Source organism: Coregonus lavaretus (assembly GCF_964263955.1).
Source record: "Coregonus lavaretus genome assembly, chromosome: 16".
NCBI classification, from domain to species: domain Eukaryota; kingdom Metazoa; phylum Chordata; class Actinopteri; order Salmoniformes; family Salmonidae; genus Coregonus; species Coregonus lavaretus.
Window position 1 is genome coordinate 33,571,054 of NC_140003.1, and position 16,903 is coordinate 33,587,956.

General features: G+C 42.8%; 1 protein-coding gene across 1 annotated transcript in view; it reads left to right on the forward strand.

Moving 5' to 3' along the window:
• The window catches only part of LOC311143589 (radixin), a 60,493-nt gene extending 48,380 nt beyond the window's left edge, over nt 1-12,113 (forward strand). The window contains exons 8-13 of the mRNA XM_084179439.1: nt 3,027-3,190; nt 3,668-3,798; nt 6,215-6,375; nt 8,238-8,330; nt 10,926-11,135; nt 11,466-12,113. Coding sequence (XP_084035565.1) covers nt 3,027-3,190; nt 3,668-3,798; nt 6,215-6,375; nt 8,238-8,330; nt 10,926-11,135; nt 11,466-11,630 — 924 coding nt within the window. The 3' untranslated portion in view covers nt 11,631-12,113. The remainder of the gene's footprint in view (nt 1-3,026; nt 3,191-3,667; nt 3,799-6,214; nt 6,376-8,237; nt 8,331-10,925; nt 11,136-11,465) is intronic.
• The last annotated feature ends 4,790 nt before the right edge of the window (nt 12,114-16,903 follow it).

Below are 16,903 nucleotides of genomic sequence, written 5' to 3' on the forward strand. Positions count from 1 at the left end.
TACTGGGAAGGTATGGTTAGGTTTAAGGTTAGTCAGTCTACAGGGAAGGTAGGGTTAGGTGTAGGGTTAGTCAGTCTACCGAAAAGGTAGGGTTAGGTTTAGGGTTAGTCAGTCTACTGGGACGGTAGGGTTAGGTTTATGGTTAGTCAGTCTACTGGGAAGGTATGTTTAGGTTTAAGGTTAGTCAGTCTACAGGGAAAGTAGGGTTAAGTGTAGGGTTAGTCAGTCTACGGAAAAGGTAGGGTTAGGTGTAGGGTTAGTCAGTCTACTGGAAAGGTAGACTCTACCGGAAAGGTTTAGGGTTAGTCAGTCTACCTGGAAGGTAAGGTTTAGGGTTAGTCAGTCAACTGGGAAAGTAGGTTTAGGGTTAGACAGTCTACCGTAAACGTAGGGTTAGGTTTAGGGTTAGTCAGTCTACTGGGAAAGTAGGTTTAGGGTTAGACAGTCTACCATAAACGTAGGTTTAGGGTTAGTCAGTCTACTGGGAAGGGAAGGTTTAGGGTTAGTCAGTCTACTGGGAAAGTACGGTTAGGTTTAGGGTTAGTCAGTCTATCGAGAAAGTACGGTTAGGTTTAGGGTTAGTCAGTCTACTGGGAAGGTAGGGTTAGGTTTAGGGTTAGTCACTCTAATGAGAAGGTAGGGGTAGGTTTAGGGTTAGTCAGATTACTGGGAAGGTAGGATTAGGTTTACGGTTAGTCAGTCTACCGAGAAAGTAGGGTTAGGTTTAGGGTTAGTCAGTCTATTGCAAAGTTAGGGTTAGGTTTAGGGTTAGTCAGTGTACTGGGAAGATTGGGTTAGGTTTAGGGTTAGTCAGTGTACTGGGAAGGTAAGGTTTAGGGTTAGTCAGTCTATTGCGAAGGTATGGTTAGGTTTAGGGTTAGTCACTCTACTGCGAAGGTATGGTTAGGTTTAGGGTTAGTCATTCTACCGAGAATGTAGGGTTAGGCTTAGGGTTAGTCAGTCCACTGGGAATGTAGGGTTAGTTTTAGGGGTAGTCAGTCAACTGGGAAGGTAGGATTATGTTTAGGGTTAGTCAGTCTACCGGAAATTTAGGTTTATGTTTAGTCAGTGTACTGGGCAGGTAGGGTTAGGTTTAGGGTTAGTCACTCTACTGGGAAGGTATGGTTAGGTTTAAGGTTAGTCAGTCTACAGGGAAGGTAGGGTTAGGTGTAGGGTTAGTCAGTCTACCGAAAAGGTAGGGTTAGGTTTAGGGTTAGTCAGTCTACCGGGAACGTATGGTTAGGTTTGGGGTTAGTCAGTCTACTGGGAAGGTAGGGTTAGGTTTAGGGTTAGTCACTTTACTGAGAAGGTAGGGTTAGGTTTAAGGATTGTCAATCTACTGGGAAGGTAGAGTTAGGTATAGGGCTTGTCAGTCTACTGGGAAGGTAGGTTTAGGTTTAGGGTTAGTCAGTCTACTGGGAAGGTAGGGTTAGTCAGTCTATCGAGAAAGTAGGTTTAAGTTTAGGGTTAGTCAGTCAAATCAAATCAAATCAATAGTCATTCTACTGGGAAGGTAGGGTTAGGTTTAAGGTTAGTCAGTCTACTGGGAAGGTATTGTTAGGTTTAAGGTTAGTCAGTCTACTGGGAAGGTATTGTTAGGTGTAGGGTTAGTCAGTCTACCGAGAAAGTAAGGTTTAGGGTTAGTCAGTCTACCGGGAAGGTGGGGTTAGGTTTAGGGTTAGTCAGTCTACTGGGAAGGTAAGGTTTAGGGTTAGTCAGTGTACTTCGAATGTAAGGTTTAGGGTTAGGGTTGTCAGTCTACCGGGAACATAGGCTTAGGTTCAGGGTTAGTCTGTCTACTGGGAAGGTAGGGTTAGGTTTAGGGTTAGTCACTCTACTGAGAAGGTACGGTAAGGTTTAGGGTTAGACAGTCTACTGGGAAGGTAGGGTTAGGTTTAGGGTTAGTCAGTCTACTGGGAAGTTAGGGGAAGTCAGGAGAGTTAGGGTTAGGGTTAGTTAGTCTACAGGGAATGTAGGGGAAGGTGGGAGGTTTCGGGTTAGGGTTAGGCAGTCTAATGGGAATGTAGGGGAATGCGGGAGGGTTAAGGTTAGGGTTAGGTTTAGGGTTAGTCAGTCTACTTGGAATGTAGGGGAAGGCGGGAGGGTTAGGGTTAGGGTTAGGTTTAGGGTTAGTCAGTCTACTTGGAATGTAGGGGAAGGCGGGAGGGTTAGGGTTAGATTTAGGGTTAGTCAGTCTAATGGGAATGTAGGGAAAGGCAGGAGGGTTAGGGTTAGGTTTAGGGTTAGTCCGTCTACTGGGAAGGTAGGGGAAGGCGGGAGGAAATAATACAACACAATGTATAATAAACATTGATAATATAATAAAGACATTGCACAAATGTGTAAATTAGTAAAATTACCAGCAAATTGAGTCAACCCCTTCCTCTTTTCCTTTTCTACTCTCCCCTCCTCTCTCCTCTCTGCCTCTCCATCCTACTCTCCCCTCCCTCCTCTCCCCTTCTCTCCCCTCCTCTCTCCTCCCTGCCTCTCCCTCCTCCTCTCTCCTCCCTTCTCTCCCTCCCCTCCTCTCCCCTCCCTCCTCTCCTCTCCCCTCCTCTCTCCTCTCTGCCTCTCCCTCCTACTCTCCCCTCCCTCCTCTCCCCTTCTCCCCTCCTCTCTCCTCCCTGCCTTTCCCTCCTACTCTCCCCTCCCTCCTCTCCCCTTCTCCCCTCCTCTCTCCTCCCTGCCTCTCCCTCCTCCTCTCCCCTCCTCTCCCCTCCTCTCTCCTCCCTGCCTCTCCCTCCTCCTCTCCCCTCCTCTCCCCTCCCTCCCCTCCCTCATCTCCCTCCCCTCCTCTCCCCTCCTCTCTCCTCCCTGCCTCTCCCTCCTCTCCCCTTCTCTCCCTTCCTCTCTCCTCCCTGCCTCACCCTCCTCCTTTCCCCTCCCTCCTCTCCCTCCTCCTTTCCTCTCCCCTCCTCTCCCCTCCTCTCTCCTCCCTGCTTCTCCCTCCTCCTCTCCTCTCCTCTCCCTCCTCCTCTCCTCTCCCTCCTCCTCTCCCCTTTGCCTCTCACCTTCTCTCTCTGTAGGATTTTGTGTTCTATGCGCCGCGGTTGCGGATCAACAAGCGTATCCTGGCGCTGTGCATGGGGAACCACGAGCTGTACATGAGGAGGAGGAAGCCTGACACCATCGAGGTTCAGCAGATGAAGGCCCAGGCCCGGGAGGAGAAACACCACAAACAGATGGAAAGGTACAGGAGGAACACGTGCAGTCATGTAGTTGTGATTCTGACCAGAAGGGGGCAGCATTTTATTAAAATATGTCTGGTCTGTACCAGAGCCACTTAAAGGGTGAATCTCTGTATTCCCTTGATTCCTCAAAGGAGGTGAGAAGAGCGGACATTGGGAATTACAGAAATTCAATTGAAATATTAGCCTGATCCACCATCCTGACAGCTGCTCTCGTGTGTCCAATGAGGCTATTTAGAGACAGCCATGGACTGGATATCTCTATTGCTCTTATGTGCATTTTTGTGTCTTACCTTTTTGTAAAGCATTTCGAAGTTGCAGAATGTTGTACCTGTGTTGTGATCATATTTTATACATCAAAATATAGTTTGATATTGAATGATATGAGTAGTATATTCAACAATTCATTTAATTTAATTTGAATATATTATTAGCCCAGGTATTTTCATCAACTGAACCTGGCCTCTTTTGTTTTACAGAGCCCAGCTAGAAAACGAGAAGAAAAAACGAGCACATGCAGAGAAGGAGAGGGAGAAGATAGAGAAAGAGAAGGACGAGCTAGTCGAGAGACTCAGACAGATTGAGGAACAGACGCTAAAGGCCCAGAAAGGTATCTACATCTCAACACGCACACACATGAACACACATTACACACACACACACACGCATTACACACACGCACACACACACAAGCAAAGGATACAACTTCAGAGGAACAATGTAAAGGAGCCTGATTTGCATCATCTCACTTCTTTTTAAATATCACAGGTTAACCATGCAACCAACACCTTGGAGTAACACTAACACCCACTGTAGTTCACAGCTGGTGTTCAGACACTCAATTACCACAGAACAAGTTCACAGCTACAGTACGCAACACTGGGATTTGCATACTAGCCTCTTGTTAGGAGGAGTGAGGAATGGGCTATCATTTAGAGATGGGTTATCATTTAGAGACCATAGGATGACTGCTAGCTGTTTTATCATGTTACAGGGAAGGGGGACATGAACATTCATTCTCTATATTGTTGGCCCTTGACTTGTAGCACAACAGCCGTCATAACCGAAAAGGGCAGAACACACCTGGGGCGTATTTACATAGAGTGAATGGCTGGAGGGAGAGAGTTAGCTACAGCCCTGAAATCCACAGCAGATCTAACGAATCACTGCAGATCCATTCTGTAGGTAAAAGGCAGGAGTTTATTTGCTTGGCTGAGATAAAATTATACGATCCCGAAAGGGCCATTCATATCAGAATCAGACTGATTTATTTCTACAGTATGGTGCCTCTAGAAATGCTCTCATCAAATATAGGTCAGGCCTCTCTCAGAGGTATCTCTCTGTTTCCCTATATAAACACTGGTGTTCCATGGGAGATTATTAAAGTCCTCCTCTTGTGTTTCATGACATAAAGAGATGAATGTGTGAATGTACACTACTGTTCAAAAGTTTGGGGTCATTTAGAAATGTCCTTGTTTTCCATGAAAACATACATGAAATGAGTTTGAAAAGGAAATATTGCAAAATGCATAGGAAATGTAGTCATTGACAAGGTTAGAAATAATGATTTTTAATAGAAATAATAATGGTGTCCTTCAAACGTTGCTTTCGTCAAAGAATCCTCCATTTGCAGCAATTACAGCCTTGCAGACCTTTGGCATTCTAGTTGTACATTTGTTGAGGTAATCTGAAGAGATTTCACCCCATGCTTCCTGAAGCACCTCCCACAAGTTGGATTGGCTTGATGGACACTTCTTACGTACCATACGGTCAAGCTGCTCCCACAACAGCTCAATAGGGTTGAGATCCGGTGACTGTGCTGGCCACTCCATTATAGACAGAATACCAGCTGACTGCTTCTTCCCTAAATAGTTATTGCATAGTTTGGAGCTGTGCTTTGGGTCATTGTCCTGTTGTAGGAGGAAATTGGCTCCAATCAAGCGCCGTCCACAGGGTATGGCATGGCATTGCAAAATGGAGTGATAGCCTTCCTTCTTCAAGATCCCTTTTACCCTGTACAAATCTCCCACTTTACCACCACCAAAGCACCCCCAGACCATCACACTGCCTCCACCATGCTTGACAGATGGCATCAAGCACTCCTCCAGCATCTTTTCATTTGGTCTGCATCTCACAAATGTTCTTCTTTGTCCATAACAATTTTTTCCAATCTTCCTCTGTCCAGTGTCTGTGTTCTTTTGCCCATCTTCATATTTTATTTTTATTGGCCAGTCTGAGATATGGCTTTTTCTTTGCAACTCTGCCTAGAAGGTCAGCATCCCGCAGTCGCCTCTTCACTGTTGATGTTGAGACTGGTGTTTTGCGGGTACTATTTAATGAAGCTGCCAGTTGAGGACCTGTGAGGCGTCTGTTTCTCAAACTAGACACTCTAATGTATTTGTCCGATGTACGAGATCTTCAGTTTCTTGGCAATTTCTCGCATGGCATAGCCTTAATTTCTCCGAACAAGAATAGTCTGACGAGTTTCAGAAGAAAGTTATTTGTTTCTGACCATTTTGATTCTGTAATTGGACCCACAATTGTTGATGCTCCTGATACTCAACTAGTCTCAAGAAGGCCAGTTTTATTGCTTCTTTAATCAGCACAACAGTTTTCAGCTGTGCTAACATCATCGCAAAAGGGTTTTCTAATGATCAATTAGCCTTTTAAAATGATAAACTTGGATTAGCAAACACAACGTGCCATTGGACACAGGACTGACGGTTGCTGATAATGGGCCTCTGTACGCCTATGTAGATATTCCATTAAAAATCAGCCGTTTCCAGCTACAACAACATTAACAATGTCTACACTGTATTTCTGATCAATTTGATGTTATTTTAATGGACAAAAAATTTGCTTTTCTTTCGAAAACAAGGACATTTCTATGTGACCCCAAACTTTTGAACGGTAGTGTATGTCAGGAAAGATGGGTGCACTCTTGCTAAGATCTGATTATATTTGTCATACAGTACATTGTTGTAATCAGTAATTGTGTGTGTGTCTGTCTGTGCACGCTCATACAGAGCTGGAGGAGCAGACGCGCAGGGCCCTGGAGTTGGACCAGGAGAGGAAGAGAGCGAAGGAGGAGGCGGAGAGGTTGGAGGGAGAGAGACAGGCAGCGGAGGAGGCCAAGGCAGCGCTGGCTAAACAGTCCGCTGACCAGATGAAGAACCAGGAACAACTGGTAACACTTCACTTCACATCACCACTTTGGATCAGGGCTCCATTCACATACTTTCAGTGCATCCTTCTTTCCTTCCTTCCTTGAAGAAATCACTGATTTTATATTAAATGATTGATGAATGCAATATAATAGACACCTTACTCAACTTTCTATTTATTGATTACCTGAAGGAAGGATGTACAGGTATTAGTGTCATTAAAACCATGTACATATACCTACTGTAGACAGGTATAATTCTCTAAGTCATCGGTCTCCTCTGGATTGTCCAACACACTAAAACCTTTGTAAACACTCTAACCTACAACATATCTGCACTGTACCTGCTATATTATTATCACATCAATACATACGGTTCTATGTAAATGAGTGGCACTGACTGACCTCTTGTAAACACCTCCCCTGCTTACACTACATTTATGGATGCTTTTACGACATGCATTCCAAAGGTGATTTGGTTATTCCTCATGTTGGTATTTAACCTGAAATGCCATAGCTCAACGCATAGCTCAACAAATGATTTACAGCTCCAAATGACTGACAGTATGCTTATTGCTCATGTAGTTGTTTCCCCATCAAATCAAATCAAATTTGATTGGTCGCATACACATATTTAGCAGATGTTATTGCGGGTGTAGCGAAAGGCTTGTAAAACAAAATGCTGGTGAGTTACTGCCGCTGTAATATCCAAAAGTTATTTCCGGCTGTATGTAATAATGCAAAGGACGATCTGAGCTACAGTAATAAGATGAGAAATAACCCCCCCCCCCCAAAAAAAAAATAATAATAATATATATATATATATATATATATATATATATATATATATATATATACTGCAAAGTTGGTAGAGTTACAGAGAGAGGGAGACAATAAGCCAAAGAGACTAGACACCTTGTCATTGGGTTAAGTGATGGAAAATAACATTGATGAATGCAGTGTTAGAAGGCCCTGAGGCAGTAACCTTTAAGGGAAAGGGAGATACCTAGTCAGTTGTACAACTGAATGCATTCAACTGAAATGTGTTTTCCACATTTAACCCAACCCCTCTGAATCAGAGAGGTGCGGGGGTCTGCCTTAATCGACATCATCGGCACCTGGGGAACAGTGGGTTAACTGCCTTGCTCAGGGGCAGAACGATAGATTTTTACCTTGTCATCACGGGGATTCGATCCTTTAACCTTTCGGTTGCTGGCCAAAAACTCCTACCCGCCAGGCTACCTACCTATTTTGCATTGATAACTAAAAATAATCTCAGCGTCCTTACAGATATCTGTGATTGAGGTGTTAATGTGCAGGAAGCGTGCCCTAGGGTGTAAGGGTTGGTGTGAGGTGTGACCCAGGTGCGGTGCAGGATAGACAGTAGGCAGTAGGCAGAGATGGTGAAACAAGGATCTTTACTGGTGGTCCAAAAGCCAGGATACAAAACAACGGACTATACACGAAACAAATGAGGAGCACATAGGTCTCCAAAAAAAGGGGAAGTGAGGGCATAAATACTTAGGTGAATCAGATAGCCACAGGTGACACCAATAGGCAGATAATTAGTCCCGACTGTGAGTGAGGAGGTGGCTATGGTTGTCGGAGGATGACACCTAGTGGGTCGGTCCGGAACTGCGAACCAATCCTGTAACACCAGGGGGAATTCTCTTCTCTCACCACCCCCCCTCTCTCTTTGGTATTTCAGGGAAGATTTCATGGGTGGTATTACATGGTTAACAGTACTCACCACGGAACCATGTGTCAATTACATTTTCATATTGGTTGGCCCATTAAACCTCATAGGCAATGGCCAACTCTTGCAGTCTGCTGGCCAGTGTGTTAGTGTGTCTGACAGAAGGGTGCTTTGTGCTTGTCTCTCGCAGGCCGCTGAGCTAGGAGAATTCACTGCCAAAATCGCTCTGCTTGAAGAGGCCAAGAGGAAGAAGGAAGAGGAGGCGACCGAATGGCAACACAAAGTAACGGTTAACTCTGCTACCGCTCTCTGATCCAGTGGAGGCTGCTGAGGGGAGGATGGCTCATAAAAATGGCTGAAATGGAGTTGATGGAATGGTATCAAACATATGGTTTTCATGTGTTTGATACCATTCCATTCACTCCATTCAAGCCATAATACTTTGTTCCAGCCATTATTATGAGCCGTCCTCCCCTCAGCAGCCTCCACTACTTTGACCCCCCCCCCATGCACCCTGCCCTGCCCCCTGGGACTGACACATTAATAAATAATAGTGTCTGTATCCAAATGTGTGGGGGTGTATGGCCTCAAACCAAATCATTTAACAGCATTCATAAGATCTAATGTACACTGAACAAAAATATAAACGCAACATGTAAAGTGTTGTCCCCATGTTCCATGAGCTGAAATAAAACATCCCAGAAATGTTCCATACGCACAAAAAGCTTATTTCTCTCAAATTTTGTGCACACATTTATTTATATCCCTGTTAGTGAGCATTTCACCTTTGCCAAGATAATCCATCCACCTGACAGGTGTGGCATATCAAGAAGCTGCCATGCCCACAATGCATCTATGATTACCAGTCCCTGTGCTACCCAGCTATGCCACTAGCAACCTGCTGCTCCAGTTGAGGACTATGACAACAAGGCCTCCCCTGCTGAAAAGGTTATCCAACCTTGCCCTGCACTCCTCAGAACCACCTTTCAAAGCCACCATTCATCCTTCCTTCACCAGCCGTCAAGGATTTTTTTAAAACTCTCATATGGTAGTATAACAATAATGGTGTTAGGGCAGTTTTTGTAATTTTAAAGTTTCTTGTTTGAAGAGTGACTGAGTCTGATTTAATGAATAAACGGTTAGCTAGCTGCGCGGTATTGGCTAGGCTGCTGGTGGCGTTAGCTCTGGCTGTGAGTTTCAGGAGTAGCTAGCCTCGTCTGATATGCAGCTACGGTAATATTCAAACTAACTAACTACAGCTAGGAAAAAAGGGTAATTAAGCATGTCCAAATGTAGCACAGTAACAGGACAAAAAAATATGTCCACTGCCAGCCAACCCACTAGTCAGCATGGGGATGCTGTTGTTCTGACACTGTGTGGACCCGTCACCCAGAACACACATCCCACCCCTCATGTCTCATGTCAGTATGAAAAATGTATGCACTTACTAACTGTAAGTCGCTCTGGATAAGAGCGTCTGCTAAATGACTAAAATGTAAATGTAAATGTAAACAGCATGATCATTACACAGGTGCATCTTGTACTGAAGACAATAAAAGGCCACTCTAAAATGTGCAGTTTTGTCACACAACACAATGCCACAGATGTCTCAAGTTTTGAGGGAGCGTGCAATTGGCATGCTGACTGCAGGAATGTCCACCAGAACTGTTGCTAGAGAATTGAATGTTCATTTCTCTACCGTAAGCCGCCTCAAACGTCGTTTTAGAGAATTTAGCCTCACAACCGCAGACCATGTGTATGGCGTTGTGTGGGCGAGCTGTTTGCTGATGTCAACGTTGTGAGCAGAGTGCCCCATGGTGGAGGTGGGGTTATGGTATGGGCAGGCATAAGCTACAGACAATGAACACAATTGCATTTTATTCATGGCAATTTGAATGCACAGAGATACCGTGAAGAGATCCTGAGGCCTATTGTCGTGCCATTCATCCACCGCCATCACCTCATGTTTCAGCATGATAATGCACGGACCCATGTCGCAAGGATCTGTAAACAATCCCTGGAAATTGAACATGTCCCAGTTCTTCCATGGCCTGCATACTCACCAGACATGTCACCCATTGAACATGTTTGGGATGCTCTGGATCGACGTGTACGTCAGCGTGCTCCAGTTCCCACCAATATCCAACAATTTAGCACATTGTCATTGAAGAGGAGTGGGACAACTCTCCACAGGCCACAATCAACAGCCTGACCAACTCTATGCAAAGGAGATGAGTCGCACTGCATGATGCGAATAGTGGTCACACCAGATACTGACTGGTTTTCTGATCCACGGCCCTACCTTTTTTTTAAAGGTATCTGATACCAACAGATGCATATCTGTATTCCCAGTCATGTGAAATCCATAGATTAGGGCCTAATGAATTTCTTTTAATTGACTGATTTCCTTATATGAACTGTAACTCAGTAAAATCTTTGAAATTGTAGTATGTTGCATTTATATTTTTGTTCAGTATATGTATGTGTAAGAGCTAACTGAGGTTGAAATTGTGTGCGTGAGCCAGAACAAGATGTTTTTACGATGTAATTGTGTCCCTTATTTGCATGTTAACCCCCTAGTTTAGTATGTGTGTGTCTGCATGAGTGTTTTATTGTTTTTGGAAAGTCTCTGGTCTACTCAGGTCCTACACCTGCATGCCCTTTAAATACTGGTGTCCTTGTCTTTTGACAAAGTTGTCTTGAAATGTGTTGGTGTATGAGTTTGTGTGTGTGTAAGCAAGAATGTCTGTGTTGCCTGTTCCAAATAGAATATTGAAATGTGTCAGTACTGTATGATTGTTATTTATGATACAATAGATTAGTACTTTATTGAACGCCAAGTGACAATCAGTGATTCCCACATGAACCCCCCCCCCAGGCCATCTCAGCCCAGGAGGACCTGGAGAAGACTAAAGAGGAGCTGAAGTCTGTGATGTCATCACCCCCGGCGCCGGAGCAGGATGAGCAGGATGAGACTAACGCAGAGGGCAGCACCGAGCTGCACAGTGATGGGATCACCAGCCACCGCAGCGAGGAGGAACGTGTCACAGAGGCCCAGAAGAACGAACGCGTCAAGAAACAGCTGCAGGTAGGCTAAGGAAGACGTGGTCTCACTTCATTAGGATGGATAGACCCCTAGAGGCTCAAACTGTCAACAAGCTAAAAATCAAATACAATTGTATTGGTCACATACACATAAATTATTTAGCAGATGTTATTGTGGGTGTAGTGAAATGCTTGTAGCTATCAACGCTTGTAGTCATCAACTGCAAAACATTTTTAGGATTATGGTTAGGCCTAGGGCTAGTGTTGGGGTTAGTAGATCAACAGTTTGCTGATAATTTGTTGAACTATACACCATCTGTCTGCAACTATCAAAATGAAGTGTTCTCTCTCTTCCCCTCTACCTCTTTGTCAGGCTCTGAGTTCAGAGTTGGCCCAGGCGAGGGACGACACCAAGAAGACCCAGAATGACATGCTACATGCAGAGAACGTGAAGGCTGGGCGGGACAAGTACAAGACCCTGCGCCAGATCCGCCAGGGCAACACCAAGCAGCGCATTGACGAGTTCGAATCCATGTGAGAGACTGCACCCTCCCACCCTCGCATTGCCATGACAACAGCTCGCTTTCTTGTACAGCCGATCCTGCCCATTCCCATCCCGTTCCCCCAAATCCCTACTTGCAAAAAGGCCAGAGGTGTGTGGATTCAATGTCCCACCCACTACGCCTTGCCAAAGCTCTGCCCACTAGCGGTTGGCCAATCAAACCACTCCATGCTTAGAGCTCCGTCCAACCACATCTGGAATTGTCCAATCTGGAATGGCAAGCAACATATCCTGCCGAAATGAACTTCTCCTTGAGCAAAGACTAATTTAACCCTTGCACGTCTGATGTAAGCATGGATTTTAAAAAGAATGTAGAGAGAAATTGTTTGGTATCGCTTTTATTGAGAGAATTGCCATTTGTAGCTTTTTGATGTCGCTGGCAAGCTTGTATGTAAAGCTTTAAATACCGTACCTTACTTTTTTTGTTTGTCATCAGTTGAATAATTTAAATTGTTTTCTAAAAAAAAAACGTCCTTATTTGTCTCATTTCATTTACATTACTTTAGTTTTGGTTTCATATTTAACTGTGGTGAGTTAGCTGTGCTCTAGCCATGGGTCAGCTGATGTTGAACCAATGGTTTAATTCCTCCAGAATTTGGACACAGCGTTTTATTTGTCCCTTCTAACCTGTACGTTTGATGTGTTCACCATCCATTGAAGCTTTTGTTAACATTTATAGATTTTGGTCCACGATAAAGAATCCATGTTTATTTCTTACTTCCAGTCAGTCAAAGTATTCATCCCAGGTTGGATGAGGGTAGAATGGGAGGGAGGCGGCAGTTCAATATTATATGGACGGAGTGGTATGAGGAACTGTTTATTTTGAACATTCCAGATGCGTCACCTTCCAGGCATTTTAAGAATGGGAGAAGGGAAAATAACCATAAAACTGCCTGAGATATTTTAGTGCTCTAAATCATGGTACAGACACTAAGGTTATGTAAAAAAAGTATCTGTCTAGCACCTCCTACAACTGGTAAAACAGTCTCTCTAGTCTAGACCGACGGGTTGCCTCCCACAATGTAACCAATGTTGCAGTCTGGGAATTCCGAGACTAGGTAAAATGGTAATGTCAACTGTGTTTTCCTTAAATGTCAACCACAGTACAGTATGTACTATATGTACCGATCTCTTCTTGATGTCAAATCATTTAAGTGAAACCCGTAACTCTAACGTGGTGGTAACCCTTCCAAAGAACATGTGCAGTGTTTTATTTAGTGTTGTGGATGAGAACACTAGGTTATTCATTCAACTTTATCACCACAGTAAATGAACAACCATTTAATTTTAAATTTAATTTCAGATGTCAGAGTTGATTTATGTACGCATGATCTTCAGACATTCCGTTCAGTATGATAATAATACAAAAAAATATAAAACTTGTAAAGAATATTTCAGGTAGGCCTACTTGATTTGACATGTAAAGGTGGAGGAAAGTCTAGCATTATTATCATGATGTTGAAATGACAAGCTTCTTATTAAGTGTCATTACAGTGAATTACTATTATTATCCTGTCAAGCCATTCAGTGTAGGCTACGGTACATGTCTGACATATGCCCCAGAGTGTTGAAATATCATTATCACATGATGATACACACATGCCCCACTAACATGCTACCGTATCTAAATTAACCTGAGCACCATTTTGGCAGCAAACACATCCCTTCCCCCCCAAAACATGACTCATCGTCACCACCCGAAAGCTTGAGGAAGGCTTTATTGCTTTATTATTCATAACACTAAGGAGTCAACATTTTCCATTTGGCCTCAGTTCCCTGAATCGGCAAGTAAGTCTGCTACACAGGCCAGAGTATCATAAAGAGTCAAATGCTCTGGGGTTACAGTACTTAAAGCTCATTGTTTTGTCTCCCCCATTCACATACAGAACAGTCACTAAGGCAAAAACATCAGGTCACAGTTCTCCATTTTCCTCCATTACATTTTGGCTTGAAATGACCCATGTTCACTTGTGAAGAGAGGATCATCATAATACATACATAAATATCATAGGCTAACCCTCAATCATTTTGCGGATTGCTTTGGTCCCTGACGGAATACTGCATCCCAACCTTGTTTTTTTGCACTTTTAAAAGGCATTCATTAGATTTAACAGTTTTATTGTAGCACAAATGATGTTGGATTTAAAGCACAGCAGGGATGAATATTTAAATAAATTATACATGGCATTGGAGAAGTGTCTGACATTAACTTTATTGTTTTTTACCTGAATTGTAGGCCTTGGATACAGACTGACACAATGAAACAAACAGTCAAATAGAATAATATACTAACCAGTCAGACGAAATAAAATAAAATCAACCAAAATCCAAAGAAATTGGTGGAAGTAATTCAACCAAGTACTGTATCCAAAACCCAGCACATATACCACAGGAGGTTGGTGGCACCTTAAATGGGGAGGACGGGCTCATGGTAATGGCTGGAGCGGATTAAGTGGAATGGTATCAAAAACATCAAACACATGCTTTCCATGTGTTTAATTCCATTCCATTCACTCCGTCCAGCCATTATTATGAGCCGTCCTCCCCTCAGCAGCCTCCACTGACATACAGTATACATACACTGTCTGCAAACTGAACACAAGTCACTTCATCAAAGGGTCTTTCATTATACCAGAGATGAACGGTACAGTACAGGCCATATCCAGTGACACTGAGGAAAACCACCCAAACAATTCCCCTCAAATCTCTTAATGCTGACAACAAATTAAAATCAGAACATGTAAAAAGAGTTACTTTTTTAACTGAACATGGTTCAGGCTATCATCAGATGTGTTTTAAAAAAAGCACAATGCCATGTAGAGGCATTTACTACTCTGCCACACACCGGACCACACTGGCACATAGTGCCCTAGAAAGGTGCTAGACGTTGCTCAGCTCAAAACCAATAGGCCAACCAACAGGGGACCAGAAAATAACACTGTTGTTGAGTGACTTGTCATCTAATACTATCACTGTGTGAATGGACATGGTTTGTTAAAAAATTGAAAAATAAAAATATTTTAACCTTTTGGCTCCAGAGACTAAGTACTGTCTTTGTCAAGTCAGCTGTGTTCCACTGTTCCTCTGAAGGGATAGACTTAGTTTGAAGAGAGAGCTGAGAACCACGGTACAGAAATATGTTAAGTGAAAGATCATGACTGTCAATACAGGCTGACTCACATGACTGAGACCACCCAACCACCTTTTCCTGCTGGTCAGTGCTATCCAGAATGCTTGGGACATCCCTACCTTAAACCCTAACCCCCATCCTAACCTTAACCATTACCTAACCCTAACCTTAACCCTTACCATTTCAAATGTCAACTTCAATGGGGTAGGGACGTCCCAAGGATCCCAGATATCACCGACCTTTTTCTGTCCTCTCTTAAAACACAATTTAAAAAATCCCAAAATATATACTGAACAAAAATAAAACAACGGTTTATGGTAGAGAAATGAACATTCAACAGCTCTGTTGGACATTCTGCAGTCAACATGCCAATTACACACTCCCTCAAAACATGAGACATCTGTGTCATTGTGTTGTGTGACAAAACTGCACATTTTAGAGTGGCCTTTTATTGTCCCCAGAAGAAGATGCACCTGTGTAATGATCATGCTGTTTAATCAGCTTCTTGATATGCTACACCTGTCAGGTGGATGGATTATTTTGGCAAAAAAGAAATGCTCACTAACAGGGATGTAAACAAATTCGTGCACAACATTTGAGAGAAATAAGCTTTTTGTGCATATGGAAAATTTCTGGGATCTTTTATTTCAGCTCATGAAACATGGGACTAATACTTTACATGTTGCCTTTATAATTTTGTTCAGTATATTTTAGAACAGTAACAAATGTGACCAATTACGGCACATATACTCAAATACCTTTTGTATAAATATTCTCATATAAAACAATGATCTGGTTTAAGTTAATAGGATACAATTTGTATCAACAAGGAGAGGCATTCTCTTGTCCACTAAAGTTTGTAGTGGTCAGGTTACCTTGACAACACAAGTCCAGTGTTTTGGACTGTAATGGATAGATGTAGTCCCTGCTGTGTGTGAGTAAGGCACAGAGGTGTCATTGCCTAACTGTTTATTCTATTCACTGAGCGATAGTGACAACTTGCAATGGATTCTAAGCCAGGAGGTAGAGACTAGAAATACCCTGTCCACAGACTGAAGTTACAGTACTGCACTATCTGTTTGTCTGGATGGTTACACCTGACGTCTTCTCTTGCAATGATACTCTCTTCAACTAAAATACTCTTAATCATAACCAAATTGTCAAAGGGACAATAATAAATTAACACATTCATACGTTTAAATAAAATAATAAAAATGTACTTAAAAATTAACAGCGCACCTGCACTAGTTTGCATATCCTCAAGAACCATCTTGATATGATTTCAATGGCCAGAATGTTTTTTGGAGGACAAAGAAAAATGATTACAAAAATAAAATAAAATCAATATCGCAATCTTCCATGCTGGGCTCTCCCCAGAGAGGAACTAGCTCCTGTATGTCAGAGTAAACAATAATCTTGGGTTTTCACATGGACTTTATCAGGCCTTTAACAGCTGGAGTTCCTGTGTTTCACTTCTCTAAAGGGGAAATTAATCAAATCTTTCAACAACGATATCAAATTCACCACCTTTTTTTACAATTATCTGATGAAAAAATGACTGAGCTAAAATGAAATCAGTGTAGCTTGGACCTATGTATTTCCTTTGTCTTTTAGTGTAAAATGTTTGGAAGTGTAATTTTATGACGACAAACCATACCCTAGGAATCCCAGAATTCACCCTGTCTTGACACCTCAGGACATTCCCTAACTCTGAAACACCCTGAAACACTTGAGCCCTCCTTACCCTATGATAAAAAATAAATCATAACAAATCAATGAAAAGTGCCATAACAAAATATAAAAAGCTATAGAAATAATTTAAAACATATTACAAAATAAATAACTTAAAGCAACACATCCCATTCAAAGAGTCTCCGGAATACCGTGACACACATGCTCACACTCACCCACCATAAACCATCCTGACCTTAAGTGCTGGAAGTGTTCTCATACCGCACAACAGTAACGAACGAGCAGGGCAGTGACATACAACAATAAGGTTTAAAAAAGAAAATTTGATGGAAAAGATAAAGCATCTTCCCCTGCATCGTAGATGTTTTTGAGGGACTATAGAGTTGAGCACGCCACTTCCCTTCCTCTACTACAGTAGTGTCAGTGC